The 19,284-nt window shown below is 35.6% G+C and overlaps 2 protein-coding genes across 5 annotated transcripts in view; one reads left to right on the top strand and one right to left on the bottom strand.

Annotated features, from left to right (window-relative positions):
• Nucleotides 1-15,260, bottom strand: LOC101747044 (calcium channel flower). Of its 2 annotated transcripts, none has more exons than XM_012692958.4 (5): nt 15,116-15,260; nt 14,910-15,030; nt 10,535-10,742; nt 8,829-8,939; nt 1-4,707 (listed from the first exon to the last, which is right to left on the bottom strand). In XM_012692958.4, exons 1-5 carry the CDS (start codon nt 15,116-15,118, stop codon nt 4,575-4,577), a joined length of 576 nt encoding a protein of 191 aa, XP_012548412.1. In that variant the 5' UTR covers nt 15,119-15,260; the 3' UTR covers nt 1-4,574. The 2 variants fall into 2 exon arrangements, with proteins under 2 accessions (XP_012548412.1, XP_062533127.1); XM_062677143.1 differs by having other exon boundaries at nt 1-5,807.
• LOC110385709 (enhancer of mRNA-decapping protein 4) overlaps nt 15,255-19,284 on the top strand; it is a 21,798-nt gene continuing 17,768 nt past the window's right edge. For 2 of the 3 annotated variants that reach the window (XM_038010693.2, XM_038010695.2), the window contains exons 1-6: nt 15,257-15,372; nt 15,576-15,852; nt 16,554-16,759; nt 17,951-18,057; nt 18,482-18,591; nt 18,672-18,820. In XM_038010693.2, the coding sequence (XP_037866621.1) occupies nt 15,803-15,852; nt 16,554-16,759; nt 17,951-18,057; nt 18,482-18,591; nt 18,672-18,820 (622 nt within the window). In that variant the 5' untranslated portion in view covers nt 15,257-15,372; nt 15,576-15,802. Of the gene's footprint in view, nt 15,373-15,575; nt 15,853-16,553; nt 16,760-17,950; nt 18,058-18,481; nt 18,592-18,671; nt 18,821-19,284 lie in introns of all 3 variants that reach the window. The other variant, XM_038010694.2, reaches the window with a different exon arrangement.

A 19,284-nucleotide genomic window follows, 5' to 3' on the forward strand; every position in this document is an offset into this window, starting at 1 on the left:
TCAATATACACACATTTATTACAGATATGCAATACTAACAGTAACATTAACTTGACGAGAACAACCGCTTACAACTATGTATAGTTATTATAAAATATTTACTGGAATAATTTGCGTTTCAAATAAACACAAAACATTTACTCCACATTGAAAATATACAAAAAAAAAAAAAAAAAACAATGTTGATTATAAGTAATTTATTTGATTAAATAAAATAAACAATACAAAAAATATATGTTGATAAATGACTTAAAAAGAACCATAGAAACAGTTCATGTTTATGATAAATTATTGAAAAGCTTACCAACCTAAGACCTCATCAAGGAATATGATAGATTAAATTCGACCAAAACTTGACTATTATTTATTTTTATGCAACAATACGAAATACTACCATCTCGGTTCGGATCCGAATATTAATATTTTAAATTGACATTTTCATCATTATCCTCATTAACATCCTATATTAGTCCAGCGTGGGACATTCTTTTTTATTTTTTATTTTACCCTCATAAAGTGTGTTTTGTTTTAGACGAAAAGAGTGGTCCTGTGTAGAAATCTTATGTAATTACATTCCGATTACAAAATTGTAGAACATGAATTAAACTAGGAAAAACAGTAGTAGTTCATAATCATTACATTATATACACGGAATAAAAAGAAAATCATGATCAATTAAATTTTCAGCATATAAGCAAAATTCAACTATACAAGATGACAATATTAGCTTTAAATAACTAGTTACATAAGTTAAATTTCATATAATAATTTTTCATTTAAGGCAACGTGCATGCATAAAATCAGCTATTGTAACTATAACCATATTACCAATCTGGGTAAATGTTTAAGATTCTGCTTTGTTCGTAATTTTTAAGTCTTAATGATTCAGTTCCTCCAAGTCTAAAGCCATTTTTCTCTGAGCAACTGATATGACGATCGGACTGCCAGCCAAATGAGCAGAGTTTATCTCTACTGCCTGGACACTCTGCAAAGATCGTTTCAGCCAAGTTCCAGCTGACTCTAAAATGGACTCTTGGTGATTTTTGAATGCTATGACATTTCCTTATTTAAACGAAAGAGAGTCCTCAATGGTAAGCGACTTCGCTCTACATCTGATAGAGCTTATGAAGAACCACACTGAGAAACCACCAACACGCCTAACCGTTGACCACCCTAGAAAGATCTGCGAGCCGTGAGAAGCCACTGACCACTCCATCACACGTTACGTACATAGGGCTCTATTCCATTGTCTATTTACGCTCAATTTTAAAGGATCCGACCATTTTGTATTATGTATCATAAAATTTGGATCAGTCCAAAAGTCCAAAGAAGCCACAGGTACCCAGATTGTATTGGTCGGTTATGAGCAATACCGTTTTACTAAAATTACGAATATCTAAGACTAGTCGCCTTTCACTCGATAATACTTGGAAGCGTTTTATGAACGTACCTACTCATTTACTTACAGTAAAGGATACCATCTGTTCCCGTGCTAACGGAATCTGAGACCGTGTTTTGTAATGACTGCCAACGCGACCAAAGTTCGTCATATAACAAGCAATTTCCGAGAGCCCTGAGATTTGATAAAACTAAACATGCTCGCTCATATTGATGTCAACTTGCATAACAAATACATTTAAATTTGAAGGCGCGAGTTGAGCTTTATATGATGCAGTTGTGGTCCATCTGACACCATGGTACCTAACTAGTCAATGTGGCTCGTGGACATAGACGAAGCCATGGACAGTAAATTCGCGGCCTAAACGCTGAGAACTGTTCCAATTTTGTTTGGCGTAACAAGTCATGGCGCTTATGAAAAATCGTGGGAGATCGAGCGGTGCGTGACGACGTGCTCTCTGAAAACGAACTACAGACGAACGCGACGGGAAACGAAACAATAATAACCGATATCGTGTTCCCGGAATCTCCAAACCGTTATTGAGATCAACATTATCAATCGGTCTTCTGTACACAGACAAATGTAAGCAGGCAAGGGAGGTAGGAATAAATCGCGAGAATCGTGCTGTTTGCTCGTGTTTGTGAAAGAACTGTAAATGGTAATGTAAACTCAACGAGCAAAACAACCATGACACCGGCAGAACAAACAACGCTCAGCAAATTTAATTTCATATGTGAACTGCGTCGTGATGTTTTCAACTATGGAGCATCTAGAAAACTGCTCGGTTCGACAACGTAAGGACTTTTTGGCGAAAACGCGGGGAGCGACGTTGTGGGAATTGTTTAATTTTGTAATTTAGTGTTTCTTTAGATTTAAACGTGTAATAGCGGTGGTTTATTAACTGTTTAGCATCTGTGAAAGTGCATAAATATCGGAAAAATGAAACAAAGCCGCCGGACGCCTTCTCGTGTTCTTCAACTTTTTTACTCAAAAAGTCTTAATAAATAACCATTATTTTACTGAGAATTTATCAAATCCGATCGCATCTCGTTTCATTTCAAATCATCCTAATTTATTTAAGTCTCAAATTTATAAATTTTCATCTCATTTCGGTCCATATTATTATCATCTTGCATTTAACAGAATATGCATGTAATTAATCATTGAAGTTTTTTTAAATTCTACACTGGCAACAACAGCGTCTTAATAAGCTAATTGCCATAGTTAAAAAAAGGGAAGAAGAGATAAAATATTTATGGGTTCGTATCCCGTCGTGTACTGTGCACAATGGCATTATGTGTTTGTCACCCTTGTGATTTAGAACGTTCATAAAAATAAGCCTTAATATCAACAAATCAAGGAAAAATAATAACTGGAATGTTGTAATTAGACGCAGGCGACGCAAAACGTACATACGTGATAGCGTCATACGTTTTTACCTCCTTTAAACGAGCCTGTTTCATAGTTACAGTTTATGGAATATTCTAGATCACTCCTAAACGAAAAACTCTAGAAGACCAGACAGATTTATCCAAAGTCTTTAGCCTATTTATTTTAAACAAGAAACGTTATATTGACATTACTGTATTAACATCATAAATATTTTAATAATATTTAGTAGTAGTACAAGATTTTTTCTTGAAGTATACATATTTTACATCACTAAATCAATGAACATTGGACTATCTATTTTATGTTACTATTCTTTGAAAAACTTTTCAATTTCACGAATCGTGCAACAAAGACAACTATGTACTTCATATCAACAATTAAAGAATATAAAAAAATAATTCAATCGTTCTCCCGTAATATTTCATCTAAACTTTATATTTGACTGATAACTAATTTACTTTACAAATTTGCTATTAAATTTATCTAATAAATAAATGTAGGAATAGACAGCATTACTACATACTTGTCTGATTAATAAATTTATTGTTGTTTGCATCAATGCTTTTTTTTATTTTTTATTTACGGCCAATGGTTACAAGACCTTATAGCCTTTGCATCAATGAATAGGTATAGTGTTACCACATCACAAAATTTCGCTAGACGAAACCTATTCAACCTCTGTACTTCTGTAATATCTACAACGCGACTTTACAATTACGAACAAACCTACAAGTACTACTTAACAAGTGAACATGCATTATACTATTCATATACCTACACATCTGATTTACCTTTTCAACGACAGCGTCTGGATATGCGCGTAAATACATTTATAAATGAAGAAAAAAATTACAGCCCTTTTTTTACATAAATTAATAATATTAGGCTGCCAATAAAACATTTTGATTGAAATGATTTCATATTGTTTTTTACTTGATGTTCTAAAAACAAAGTTGCCATATCGGTTTACATGGCAAAACAGATATTTTCCTTTGATTTTTTAGGCATCCTGGAAATCATGGCTATGGTAACCTTGAGACATGCTGAAAGACGGCGACAATATCCTTTGAAACAAAGCATACAGCAGCAGCAGAAATTTGAAGGTCGATAATATAATTTGACCGACAATTCACAATTTTTTAACATTGGAATCGTAAAAGTTTCTAGAGTTTAAAAATATATTTGTATTACCTAAAATAAGTTATTATGAGTCTCGTCGAAATTGAAAGCAACTTACAAAATAAATCTTAATAAATAACATAGGTAGTAACGTCTTTTAAACAATTCAGTACGAAACAATTTGGAAAAAAAAACATTAATTTATACGCTCCTGGCAACCCTATGCAGAACACCTGGAAATTTAACGGTTCTCTCGTTTTAACTTTAGTAACTTTCCCCATTGTGTTTTAAAACACTTTGAGCACATAAAAAGTTTACCTAATTAAGATCATGTCATTTTACAATGTACAGCCTCAATTGGTATTAATATTAAAAAGACCTTACTATAAGTAACGATAAAGAAAATTGATAAATAACCTAAAAACTATAAAATATACTAACTACAAAAATTGTATATGATTAACAAAACATTTGAAGCAACTACCAGGCAAACATAACTTCAAGAGAAGTTTTAAAAAAAATACACGTCTGAATTCGGAATTCGAACGTCGCCCTTCAAAAAGTACCAGGGAACTCGACTATTGAGGAAGTAAATGATATTCTGAAAAATGAAAAGTCTCACGTCCAAGTACTAGGAGCGCATAACTTTGCGGAAGGTGAGCGGTCACTTGGTGACAGGCGTGCCGGTGAAGCTGACGGGCTGCTCGTTGGTAACGAGGGTTGCTCGGGGCGCGGTTGTTGGCCCCACGCCCGCCTCCAGATTGGCCGCCGACGACCGCATGTCCTCTATTGACGCTCTGTTACAGAAATAAATAAATAAAACATTATAATACCTATTGAAGTTACCAGGTGTGGGAGGCTAAAGAACATGCTTATACAAAAGCCCTACTTAAAACAAAGTCAACTAAAACTGACAATTAAAATTAATCTAAAAACATGCAAAAAATAAATGTAAAAACGTAAGCATATGAGATCGTAAACGTAAGCAATGTGCATCGTATTGCTGTACAGTGCGTGTTAAGCGTCTTTGGAATCGTGACTCGCACGCTTTCCCCAAATCGATTGCAAGTAGTGAAGCTGGCATTTGCAGCGTACTAACTATGGCGAGTTCAAATTCAGACAACGCGATCCTCACTTACAACAGTCTCGGCTACTCCTGTGTGCTTAGTTCGTGTTTTCTAACGCTCTCGATAGCGTAAAAGTTAACTCAAAGCATGCAGTTGGAACAACGCCCCTAGCGGCAAACGTAAGAAAACGTACCAACTCCATACAAACTTAAGTTAACTTTAACGCTATCGAGAACGTTAAAAAACTCGCACTAAGCAAACTGCAGTGTAGCAATCGCGTAGGCCAAGACATTGCAATACATTGCAATTGACACTTCAGACATAATATCTTATAATTTGTAGAAAAAACAGATTATAAATGAGTATTAAGATTATTACGATAGTTATTGGTCTGTATATCTGTATAACTCAAACACTATTTTTGGTTACTATAAAATAGAATTTACTGTTTTGAGAACATCAATCATATAAACAACAGTTATTCTGTTCACCCTAAGTGTTGCCATATAGATGGTTACCAAGTTGATCTTAAAAACAATTTGCCAAGTCATTAATTCACTTTAAGTTTACTGTGTGTGAGTTTACTGTGTGATTTTCGCGAAACTAAAAACAGTGTCTCTAAATAGTTGTCTCTAAATTATTTATTGAGTTATTGTATTGGCAAAACGAGCGAGCGAGCCACGAGTCGTGATGGCGTGTGATTATGTTTGCCTGTTTAGATGGGGCGCCAGACGTCCGGGTCCTCCATGAGGGTGAGGGTGTGGTCGTGGGCGGGCGGCTGCGCGGGGGAGCCGGCGCCCGCCATGGCCGCCATGTCGTCACGGGAGCCCCTACCCGCCCAGTCCGCGTTACACACACCCCTCACACGGACGGGCTGTACTACCGTCACTACTACACTAGGGACTAGTTTAAATTCCAATTTCCATTCGACCCGTTACGAGAAAACGACAAAAATTCAACACATTGAACTTGTCCTGTACAATTAAAACTACATTGGTGATTAGACTCGTGCTTATTATGTTTTATATTTAATTTTATATTATGTCTTGTTATTTAAGACAATTCAAACACTTTACAGTTGCGGATGGTATTGCTCATCGATATAAAACGAATATTGTGCCCATTCATTTAAAAAAAAGAGGCTATTATTACGTGCCTTTGCATACAGAAAGAGTATCTTGGATTATTGCCGTTTTTGACTTGGGCTTTCATCTTTACAATAAAAAGCAAAGGTTATATAAAAGCCGAGTATCATAACCTAATTGTCGGAACAACATTGACATGTCAATGATCACGTCTTGGAGTCTGTCCGTGACCACGAAAACCGTAAATTGAAACAATGAAAATTCATAGCAATAAGCCGCGTAAATAGTTTTAATTATGGCTACGACTCACGAGAACCGAAATATGATTATCTATTAGACAGATTTACCTACAGTAGAAATGTATTTTTTATATGGCAATTTCTGTTTCGTTTTTTGAACGGAAATATCAATTTATTTATTTACAGATACAATTCCTAGCTTAGATTTCTAATCCGATACGCGGTAGTACAGCTCCGCGTGTTTGTTAGTTAGCAAGTCGACTTCAAACACACAAAATAAATATTAAGCTATATCGATTAATGATCACACCAAATGTTATCATTCCATAAGGCAAAATTGCTTCTGAATCTTTAACGGAAACAAGAACTCTCGTTAACGATATAGTATATTAAAGAAAGTTAAATATCTTAATTTTTTTGTCCTCCAACTTATCCCACTAGGTGCGGTTGGCACAGCGAATTTTTCTATTCCATTATTTTCTATCAGCCGTCATCTCAACACTCACTCATCTCTCTCTCTCTCTTATATCGTCATTCACACACTCCATCGACGTCTTCTTCGGTCGACCCCTTCCCCCTCTACCTTGCACTACCATTTCCATACATCTCCTAGTCACATGCATGCATGCAACAATAACATAACAATATTTAAAGAAAGTTAAATATGTTATTATTAAAATACCGGCTCTGGATGTTTGGGTGCCATTATCAAGGTGGGTCGGGATTGGATATTTTAATTTACGTTATTAATAGCTTCTTCGTTTTAATATCAACTAGCTTTTACCGGCAGATTCATTTGCGTCAGTGCAGAAAAAAATATCTTTCAAGAATACTTTTTTTCTCTCTACCCTTAACAACAACACTCCGAACATAATCGGTGGAAGACGTGAAAACATAACAAATAAACTCACATACGAATTCTATTTATAGGCATAGACAAACAGCTTAAGACAATTTTCTTTTGTTTCTCAATCGATTTGCTTTTTTCTGCTACCTTATTTTCGATATAGATGATAGATCATTCAAATAACACAACAGTCGATCGACTTTCTAGTGTGAATCATATATGATTTTGTTTTCAAGATGTTAGTAACAAAACAAAAGAGTAAACGTAATATCTAAATTTCGAACAATCAGGAGTCATTATGAGTAAAATGTACCTACACCTTGAGTTTAACAATAAAGATTTTTATATAATATACCATAATTCAAACTTTGTTATTTTCATTCACTATCATTGTGCTTATCAATAACATTTTACTCAATAGAATAAGTGCATAATTCGATTCCTATTGCACAGCAATTTTGCCTTATGAAACAAACAGTTTCTCATCGGTGAAACACACGCAATCATACATCATACACAATAGAAGTACATTCGTTAACCCCATCACCGCCAAAAAAAGCTGTCAAACTTGACATCTGTCAATGAGACATTTGTCAATAAGAAAAACACGTAGGTATATAAAGACATTTAAAGGCACATTCACAACATAGCGCACTCGGGGTCTTCGGTTATTGTGTGTATTCGGTCTTTACATTCACCCGGTTTGCCCACAAGTTCTGGAGCAGTGTGCTTAGTGCGGGTTTAAAGTTAACTCAAATTTGTATGGAGTTCCACCCAATCACCCAACTAAGCAATTAAAAAAAAAAAGTTGGAACGACGCCTCTAGCGGCAAACGAAGGGAAGCTGTTCCAACTCCATACAAATTTGAGTTAATTTTAAACCCGCACTAAGCACATTGGGGGGAAGATTATTCACGACCAATTGCGACAAACATGCGCTTATATTTTTAAGTTTTACTTTCTTAATACCTTAACTTGTTCTGTTTTACATAAACTTATAATTATTGTTTAGGTATCACGTTTGATACTTGGCAGATTATGTATATATAATAAACATACAGTAAATACTGGGGTACTTAATCTGATTGATTTAAGGGAATTTAGTAGTAGCAATACAAAGAGTCGCTACTAGTTAATTGATAAAGGTTGAACTAATTAGATTTATTAATTACTTTAACATTAAAATTTTAGATATAAACTTAGAGTATCAAGATCGGTTGCGACATACATATTGTAATGTCTGTGGGTTCTCGTAACTACTTAACAACAGAGGAGCCATAAGCTCGTTCACCCTTCTACACAATAAAAACAAAACTTAACGTCCGCAGAGGTAGGTATCACCGACCTGCCTATTTCTGCCGTGAAGCAGTAATGCGTTTCAGTTTGAAGGGTGGGGCAGCCGTTGCAGTGTTAAAACTGAAACCTTAGTACTCATATCTCGAGGTGGGTGACGGAGGTTACGTTGTATATGTCTATGGGCTCTGATAACCACTTAACATCAGATGGAACGTAGCTCGTTTACACACCTAATAAATAAAATAAAATATATATATATATAGTTTACCTATGTACGTATGTGTTATTATGTAACCGCGTAACACACTATATACTAAATTGAACCTTACATATTTCAAACGATGAGTTAACAATATTAATATCAATAAAACACAAGGAAACTGACTTTTTGCCGAGCGCCATCATTCCGTATATGATCCCGGTGGCGAATATCAGTCCGCTACCCAACCACGTACTGAAACTGAAGAAGCAAAGGAAAAACGGAGGCACGGCCAGTCTGTAACGAAAACAAAGCATTTAATAATCACACACAATAACCGGAAATCCTAACTAGTGTTAGAGATAACCTATAACCACACTTAGCCCGTGAAACTCCTACTTCGAGACGCGAACTCGATGTATGTGTGCCCATCTATATACTATACTAGCGACCCGCCCTCGCTTCGCTTCGGAAACATTAAAACACACATGAAATAAAAAAAAAATTAAAAAAGTAGCCTATGTTCATCAGGGACAATGTCGGCTTCTAATGGAAAAAGAATTTTTCAAATCGGTCCAGTAGTTTCGGAGCCTATTCGAAACAAACAAACAAACAAATCTTTCCTCTTTATAATATTAGTATAGATACGTGAAGCAAAAACTTTGTACCCGTTTTTACGAAAATTGCGTGGACGGAGAAGTATGAAATTTCCCACACTTATAGAGAATATAGAGGAGTGCACAATGTTAATATTTTTTTAAATTACAAAATACACATTAAATCAATAAAAAAACATTACACACATTACCATGTATTTGACGCACACACGCATGCATACTATTTATTTATTGTCAAACTTTTGTTCTTGACGTCTGTGTTCAAATTGAAAATAGATTAATTATTGTTTGTCTTTATTACTATTTTTCTATAGTGTAGGCGAAATTTGTTTTTTTTTTATTGCTTGGATGGGTGGACGAGCTCACAGCCCACCTGGTGTTAAGTGGTTACTGGAGCCCATAGACATCCACAACGTAAATGCGCCACCCACCTTGAGATACAAGTTCTAAGGTCTCAAGTATAGTTACAACGGCTGCCCCACCCTTCAAGCCGAAACGCATTACTGCTTCACGGCAGAAATAGGCAGGGTGGTGGTACCTACCCTCGCGGACTTACAAGAGGTCCTACCACCAGTAATTACGCAAATTATAATTTTGCGGGTTTCATTTATAGAATAGTCTTTGAAAATAGAATCATAATAGTGTACAAACTTATAATTACAATTAATTATAGTCGAGTTTCGACTACCAGGGGGCCACTAGTTCAAACAATTGTGTGTCCTAGATTTCGTTATACCCAAATATGTATCACCTCTGTGTCATATCTCTATGTCAACGTTTGGAATGTAACAAACACCAAGTGTTAGCACAAGATTATTTTAATTCAACAGAGTAAGCCACGTGCGGATTTATTCAGCCGGTATGGAAACCGTAGCCGAAACCAAAGACAGAACCTGTGAAGCCAATGCTCTTCTTCCACCAACGTACCCTACTGTCACACCATAGTTTTGACCTACATAACACACATCCGATAACTCATCCGACTTCCTGAATTCGGAGGCATGGTTATTTCAATGGAATTGAATCTTTGATCTCGTCTCTATAGCTAGATGGTAACACGGAGTTGTTTTTTGGCCTACGGTAACCGCCAAATTGGTGGATCGCAACTCCAAGAAAATCTTAACGCCATGTCCATTGATAACACCAGAATCAAATACAACCAAGGTGTGTGGCGCATTTACGTTGTAGATGTCTATGGGCTCCAGTAACCACTTAACACCAGGTGGGCTGTGAGCTCGTCCACATATCTAAGCAATAAAAATAAAAAAAACATACCCAAGATACATAGCGGCCTTGTTCCAATAAGGTCTGGTCTCCATTTTCTGGCTCAAGGTCCCCACGTAGTCGATGAAGAAACAGCAGCAGGGAGCCTCGCATACTATGACAATGAAACCAGCAAGCATCTGCCATATGCCCGCGATCAGGCACGGCACGTCCAAGGTTAGAATGCCCAAGCAGTTGAAGAGACCAAAGAAGATGGCGACTGGAAATATTAAAAGACTGTTCAATAAAAATGAATTAACAGTTTATCCATCCTTTCGGTTTTCCACAGTGCTGTTACACGGTAGACGGTCCGAATGTTGTTTGTAACTTGATCCACGCCAATTGCATCGCTTTCGAACGCACAGGTCTAAAAATTCTAACGAAGGCAAAATGTCTCCAGTTCGTTCCTTGTTCATGACTAACTTTTCACATACATACTGTTACGCGCTGGGGTTCGGGATAAATAAAATTCTACCGAATTACAAGGTAACACTGTATTCAATACTTAGAACACTTAAAACACTGAACATACACTTTAAAACTCTCAATTCGCTTCTTCCGCTTCGCTACAGGTGGTCCGTTCGCTGTTTCGCTTCGAATAGTTCCGATTACTAACTGACTGCGTGCCATCTCTGCAACGCTTTTATAGTCGAGACGAAATCCCTAGAACCGTCGAGAATATTCCACACATTTTGGGCATTGTGTTTCCGCTATCTGACAATAGATGGAGTTGCACTTCTCGAGCGCTCTAGATGCTACTAGATCCTTCGATATTCGTTCGACTATTCGGCGATAGATGGCGTTACTCTTACCGGCCTAACAATACTATTATTTTATTCGACAGTCTTCCTTTGACTATCGATGTTTGAAAATTAGTGATGACGGTTTTAGGCGTCCAGAGTGGAAGCCATCTTCGCGAGACTCTCACCCTTGCTGATATAATCGCAGCCGATCTTTGGCCCGTGCCTAAAATTTATGCAGGTTCCCAGTATACTGCAGAAATTACGTCTACAAATTTATCTGGCTGTTTTCCCAGAGAATTTTACGTAAGCGCAATGCTATGGTGGCATCAAATGTAGCGACGACTCAGTCATTTTGATACAAACAGTTCAATACCTCTGAGAATAATGATTCAAACTACACAAAACTCTCCTTAAATATTTATTAGATATCGATGAACTCGTGACAGGTAAAGAGAGTTAATTAATGCGACTGCAATTACCTTAGGCTCTGAACTCTTCAGGCCTTCCTCGTATGGTATGTAAGGTTCTTTTGTAAATGTCACTAGCGCGATTCAGGACTCTGCTGTATTTCTTCTATTCTATGGTAGTTAAGAAACAAGTTGTTCCAAAGCACAAAGCTGACATCCTCCACCCATCTATATTATTTTATCGGTAAAATGTCAGTACCTAATTCATTCATATTCATACATAGTTGGCGCTATGGATTATTTACATTTCTATTCCAAAACGATTACAGCCGACGACTTACCGAATATGAGTTTGGTTTTAGTACACATATTAAACCGTTCATCATTCACATAGTAAAATTGTTCAAGTTGCGTTTAACTTTGGCGAGCTAACGTGCCTATCCCAGTTTTCAAATCCCGAGGCTGGTATCTACATTTCACCTTACAGTTCACTAATAACTTTTTTATGAATAAATCATCAACATCGGCCTAGAAACTTTTACTGGTGGACCAATGCCCAACCTCCGCAAGGTTCGCCACGATGGCCTATCTTCTTGTTCTTTAGTTTTTGGTTCCGCCGTTTTAATTATTTACAGTTTATGAATAATAAGAAAATGAAGGAAACTTAATCAACTGGCATGAAATTAAATGATATGGGATGAAATATAAATGGTGGCCATTTACTGAGACTTTTTCAGTGGACTTTTTGGAAAATCCCGAGAAGTTACGTTCAGTGGCTTTGTTTCATATTCCCACATTTGTGCACTTTCACTACTAAACGGTTAATAAACCACCATAATTACACATTTAAACCTGAAGAAACACTAAATAGACAAAATAAAACAAATTAAACAGCTGCACTCCTCATACCCCCAAAAAGCCCATGATGACCTGTCGAACCTGACCTGTACTCGTCGAACTCGGTAAAGGGTTTGACGTGCAACCTAACATAAACATCAGCCCGCTGAGTATAACGTCGATTCTTCTCAGCGGGCCGCCGATCCGGTAGTAGATTAATTCCCAAAACAGCTACTCTTGAGTTCTTAGGTCTCCTTTGGAGGCGCTGGGGTAGTTGTTAGCAAATCCCACCCCTCCTGGCTGAGTCCTTGCTCGCCCACCTGTACTGGTAAAACTGGAAAGGCCTACGCGCCATCAGTAATTTCTCAATCATAATTTAAAAAAAACAGAGATGACAGTCAACCTAGTTTTAAATGTTACTGAAACCTAGAGACATCACATTATACCTCCGCCTCCCAATCTGATACGAGAGGTCGAAGTCTTCATTGAGTTGTACAGCTGCCCTACCCTTTCAACTAGAACTAACGAGACCTTCACAACACCACTTAAACTATTGTAATGCTTACCCGAACAGCCTTACAATTCACCCTACCACCTGTAATTATGCAAATCAAAATGTTTACAATTTAAAATACAGAGGTAAGTATTTTTAAATTTAGATATTATATATATTTTTACTGCCTATCACATGACTGTGACAACCTAGAAACTAAATAAAACTTCTTTCATCAACAAAAACATTAACCTTGGCTTGCAACAATCATAATTGAAAAAAAGGTATAGGTAATCTATGGTAAGAATCTATAAAAAATCATAGATTACAAGGACTTTTTAAATCAATTAAAAACATTAAAATTTAATGGGAAGTCATGTAAATCTTAATTTTATCAATGCTTATCATGTATGTATGTACTTGATACTAATGTAAATAAAAGTGTGAATACGATGTTTGCCAATTAAACATTTACAAAACATTGAACTCAATAAAATTAGGATATGGAATATAATTATTTACACTTCTTTTCTCCCCAGCTTCCTACTCCATCTTTACAATTATTATTTTTAATTATGTTGAATGGCAATGATAATAGTTTTGTATGATAGGGCTAGCAAATTAAAAATAACATATTAATATTAGGAGAACAACTAACAGCATTATATCCTAAAATGACATTTCAATATTTCAACAATTTCTATGCCATATTAAGAAAGCAATGCGCGTCCTTGCTCTGCAGGGTAGGTGCTAGCTACAACAGCATCCTAGCCATGATATTCTCTAGATTAGAAGGACCTTTCTGGATCATTGCAGTCGTATGTAGTATGTATGTTGTTGTTTTCTTTTATTACTGTGTCCTTACTAACTTATTTTTAAGAAATAACTGTTACTAACATTTATATAGATCATTATCTGAAATAAAGAATTTAATAATAATAATAAAAAAATATCAATGTCATAAAATTGCTGACCAGCTGATACCTAAAAAAAACCAAGGAAATTGATACTTTACTGTATCTGCCAAATCAGGCCACCCAGTCAGAATTGATCACTGTCTTCACCATATATATTATGCCCTAGATGTAAACACTATTTGAAGATACCTCAGTGCTAGAGAGTGGCTTGATTATGTCTCTGTTATCACTGATTGATGTCCACAACCAATGGTAGCCACTTATCATATAGGGGAATTAACTATGTGCATTTGATAGCTATGTAAAGCTACACTTACAATATAATTGAACTACTAAACAAGTAAAGCTGATGAATCATTGAAATGTTGATAAACAAAAAAACCAAGGTATCACTCAGGTGGCTCATTAAGGCATTATGGCAAAGACAGTACAAAGACCTAAAGAAAATTCCTGGACCTTTACTGTATATGGTCACATAATGTGTCACAAAAGATTTTTACAGAATTTACTTATTTTATTATTTATTTTGAGGTTTAATGTAATTAGAGATTTTTTTACAAATTATATCAATTCAGAGTATCATCAATAAACTTTTATTATTCATTATATGAATCATTACATTTTTTTTCTATAATCTAATTTCATCCAAGCATAATTTCAATTCATTTATCAGTTATAAGGAAAATAATAATAATTTGAAGCAAGGAAAACAGTATGATTTGAAAAACTGATCTATTATACTCAATTAAGAAATGGTATGTGAAAGTGTCGTAATTAAAAGTGTACTTGGTATTTGAGTTGGATTCTTCCATTATTATTATTGGTTGATTATTAGAATAAAAAATATACATATCTAAAATGTAGTGGACATAACATAATTCCATTTCAGTGTCTTTGTTAATTCTAATCTAAGCCTTGAGTTTAGTCATTTCGAAGATTTCATTGTGGTACTTTTTGAACTTGATCATAGTGACAAATAAGAATACTAACTGAAGCTGCCAACTGTTCCAAGACCCCGTCCAGCATATCGCATCCAAGTAGGAACGTCATCTTTCTGGGCATTGTCACCCCCCGGACGCGACATGAGCATCGATATCTTGTCCGTTAACGACTACAACATAAAAACAAGTCATAAGTTTACCTTTTGAAGATTTGTATAATAAATTTATAATTTATTTACGAATAAATATCCTCACCATTTTTGTGAAAATCAATTCAACCTGCCAATACCACCTGCGCTGTCAACGAAACCATAGATTATACACTTAATATATAACGAAACTGTTATCTCACACTCTGACACTGACAACATAGACTAATGCTGACAGTGACACAATGGAAGTGAATTATACAAAGCTCAAATAAACATTTGCATGTCCATTCGTGTGAGAAAATGAATTATAGCCGTTAGATGTGGCTTCTCGAGTTCTTTCAAAAGTCTACTGAAATTTCAGTGAGTCGCCATCCTTTTAATGCTACATTAATTCATTTTATCTCATTTCGTTTTACTCCATTGGGTTCATTCAAATACATTGCAACCTGATTACTGTTCCAGAAAATTCATTTCATTTCATTCTTCACACAACACAGTCTAACTTTATGTGTGTAAATAATAATATTATTCACAGTTAATACTAATAATAATGCTGTTCACAGTTAATCGAGAAGATAACAAGATAGGTAATAATTGAAGAAATGAAAGTGACAGTGATCCCTGGCAACACTGAAAACAATTGTCAATTCAACAATTTTTGCAATTTGTCAATGCACAGGTTCTGCGATTTGCGGTTTGCATTCTTCAAATCTGCATAATTTTTGCGATTACAGTATTAATTCAGTTTCTACTAAGGAATTCATGTGGAAAACTGAAAAATAGACGTAAAATGCAACCACCAACCATGTTACCTAAGCTTTCAGATACAACTCAGACGATGTGAGTAATCTAAAGTTGTAATGCTCTTATAATTTAATGCCTGCAGTATTGAAACAACGATGTTCTTGTATTTCATTAACTTTATAAGTATAAATGTCGATTACACACACAATTCACGTAATTATAACCTATAGCGGGATCGCGTCATGTTCTAAAATATTCTGGAAGTGTAAAAGTCGTCTCAGTCATTCTCTTAACATAGCTGGAGAGCATCTGATATTATTGGTTGATGAAACTCACATTTACTGAGTTCGGTTTAAAAGTGCAACTGACTGCAACTGCTTCCTCATCTGTTTCTATTGGACGCTACGGTGCCGCGATGCTATCGTCGCTGAATCTACAGCCCGTACCTTAATTTTGCTAACTATAGGTTTATTAATTTAATGCTAGTTACGAACATCAAACAATGAAAACAATACAAAATTCATCACTTCATAGTCAATAAAATATTTGAAAGTTTTGTAATTATTATCTTCAACTGGTATTCAATTAATATTAAATATGTATTATATATAATAATATAAATAATTAAGACCTATTTCTGGTGATACTACAGTGTCCTGGCTTCTTCAGGCTTACCTTGTTGATTGTGTAGCGGCACACCTATGTTGACAAAATAAAATTAAAATCTAAGAATAAAAATGTTTTAAATGAATATTGGCAAATCAAAGTTATAGAATCTATAACTTTAAATCTTCTAGAGCATTTGCTGAAGGAGATGGTATGAGCTGTATAGAAGTTTACTCTTCGGATGTGGTCGTGACTATCAACACCGGTAACCATGATCATGGTAGCTCAAAAGTGAAGTTGAAGAATCTTGTAGATTATAACTGGGAGCCCAAGTTTTATCCTGGGCAGCTTCTAGCCATTCACATCAGTGGAAAGTACCTGGCATACTCTATTAAAGGTAATTGCTTTGATCATGTTTGTTCTCCAGTAAAGCTTAGTTTTAAGATTACCAGATATTAATAGTCTGTGACATAATGTATTCTGTATTCCTGTTTACCTGGGGCATGTTCTGACATAACATGAATGTTTACATATTATGTAATTAATGTACTTAAATTTAATGAGTACCTTGATTGTGCAGTGTCTCTTTTGATTTGATATATCATAAAGAAGGACTAAGGAAAATAAGTAAGATTGGGTGGTAGCACTCTCTGAGTATCATACTAGCATGCTATGATCACCAACTGACATTTACTGATACAGCTTGTGGAGAACCTACAAAGATAACCAATGTCCTGCCTATTTCTGCCACAAATATATAATGAATAAGTCGCGTGTCTAGTTTTTTTTTTTTTTTTTTTTATTGCTTAGATGGGTGGACGAGCTCACAGCCCACGGGGTGTTAAGTGGTTACTGGAGCCCATGGACATCTACAACGTAAATGCGCCACCCACCTTGAGATATAAGTTCTAAGATCTCAGTATAGTTACAACGGCTGCCCCACCCTTCAAACCGAAACGCATTACTGCTTCACGGCAGAAATAGGCAGGGTGGTGGTACCTACCAGTACGGACTCACAAGAGGTCCTACCACCAGTGAAAAGCTCCCCTATAATACCACTTTTTTGATTATCAATCTGTCTGTTTGTTTAGTTTAGAAATGGCTAAAGCTATAATGATTATCAAACATTAATGTTACATGAATGAAGAATTTACCAATCTGTTATAATTGTACTATTTTTTTGTTTTTATTAAGAAATAATTTTTAATTACCAAATTATAATTTCATTTAATTTAAATTTCTTTCAACACAGTTTTGCTGTTTCTCAATTATTGTTGACCTCTTTTTATTCTTTAGAGGATCGTGTAGTATTTGTAAAACTGTAGATTGCACATGTAGGTTTACGACGAAAGGAAGATCTTTCACCCAGTGGGTGATATTGCAAAGTAGACAAACGATCCGAATGTTGTTGTTTGGAATTTGTATATATGCAAGCTTGTCTTGAATATGTCGTAAGCGAGGTACAGGCATCTGCAAAATATCTTGTGTTGTATGATGGCTACTGGCAGACCACACAGAACATTCAGGATTTTGTCCAGATTTTGTTTTTAAAAGCCAACTAATGTTTGGTTTTAAATTTTATTTACAGCTCCTAATACAGCTAACCCAGGTACTTGCAGTGGTATGGTTAGAGTTGTGTACAACCTTGAACCAGGAACTGATCGTCGTGCTCTCATCAAGGGAATGAAGGGGGAGGTACTTTTTCTAATTATCTTATTCTAGAATTGAATTTGAGGCAGCTTAGCAAATGGAGGGGAAGCGCGCTAGAGGAAGAGCGCCAGCTAGATGGGTGGATCAACTCAAGGAGGTGACTGGAGGCCAGATACAGGGAGTGGTACATATGGCGCAGAACCGAACCGAGTGGAGAAAATTGACATACAGTCATAATCCTCAGCATTGAGGGAACAACCAGAAAAGAAAAGAAAGCAACTTATTCTAAATGAAACGATTACTACATAAATTTGAAAGATAATGCAGGCTATTAAATTGCTCTCTTTTTTGGAATGGACTTTTTAATTTAAAAATAACCAACAAGTATTTGATTTTTCAAAGTACACCTTGACTTTATATACAGTATGACAGTATGAAGATGTACATTTCCAATGTATAATGATTGCAGGTCCAAGACTTATCATTTGCCCATATTCAAAACGAGATAGTATTGGCTTGCATCGATGAACAGGGCAACTTTTATGTTCATGAGATTGAAGCAACTGACAGTGGACTGAGGTAGATAAAAAAAAAAATCTGAAAAATTGATCTTAGTCATAATCATCATTATGCTCTACAATTTTTAATATGGATTTCAGATGTACACTAATCGCTGAGATTCGTGAAGATACAGGTATTGTGGGATCATTCCACAGAGTTGTGTGGTGCCCTTATATACCCGATGAAGAAGACGATGACCCTGATGAAGATGTGGATAGACTTCTGCTGACGACTCATGCTAATACTGGTAAGATATTTCAGATATTGAGATGTAGTCTCATGGAGATGTCATTAGATGTATTTGAAGTCATCCAGATCTAATGAATAAGTACTTACATTTATTGATGCTACTATGCCAGACTCCTAATCTTGCAAGCAGATACCAATTTTTCTAATGTACTAAATACATACTTAACTCGTGTTCCGAAAGACTTCCACAATGAAGGAATAATATTGTGTAATCACATCTAACGTGCAAAATTTTTTAATTTAGTTAACTACAATTGAGACGCACCTCAAGTCTAAAGGTGGGTGGTGCCATTCATGCTATATCTATGGACTTTCGTGACCACTAACACCAAATGAGCAGTGGTAAAAAAATAAGGTGTGCTGGAGGTACTTATTGAGGATAAGTATATAAGACTGCTCACATTTCAACATTCTATTATTGACTTTGCTTCAAACAGGGAATCACCTCATCTATTGTACAGA

Source organism: Bombyx mori, chromosome 4, assembly GCF_030269925.1.
Source record: "Bombyx mori chromosome 4, ASM3026992v2".
NCBI lineage: Eukaryota > Metazoa > Arthropoda > Insecta > Lepidoptera > Bombycidae > Bombyx > Bombyx mori.

What these genes read in the sequence shown, in the direction of transcription:
- LOC101747044 (XM_012692958.4), bottom strand. An exon ending in AAGGCCGCTATGTATCTTGG is followed by an intron (nt 8,940 to 10,534) that starts GTATGTTTTTTT and finishes TTTTCGTTACAG; the next exon opens with ACTGGCCGTGCCTCCGTTTT. An exon ending in ATGATGGCGCTCGGCAAAAA is followed by an intron (nt 4,708 to 8,828) that starts GTCAGTTTCCTT and finishes TTTCTGTAACAG; the next exon opens with AGCGTCAATAGAGGACATGC.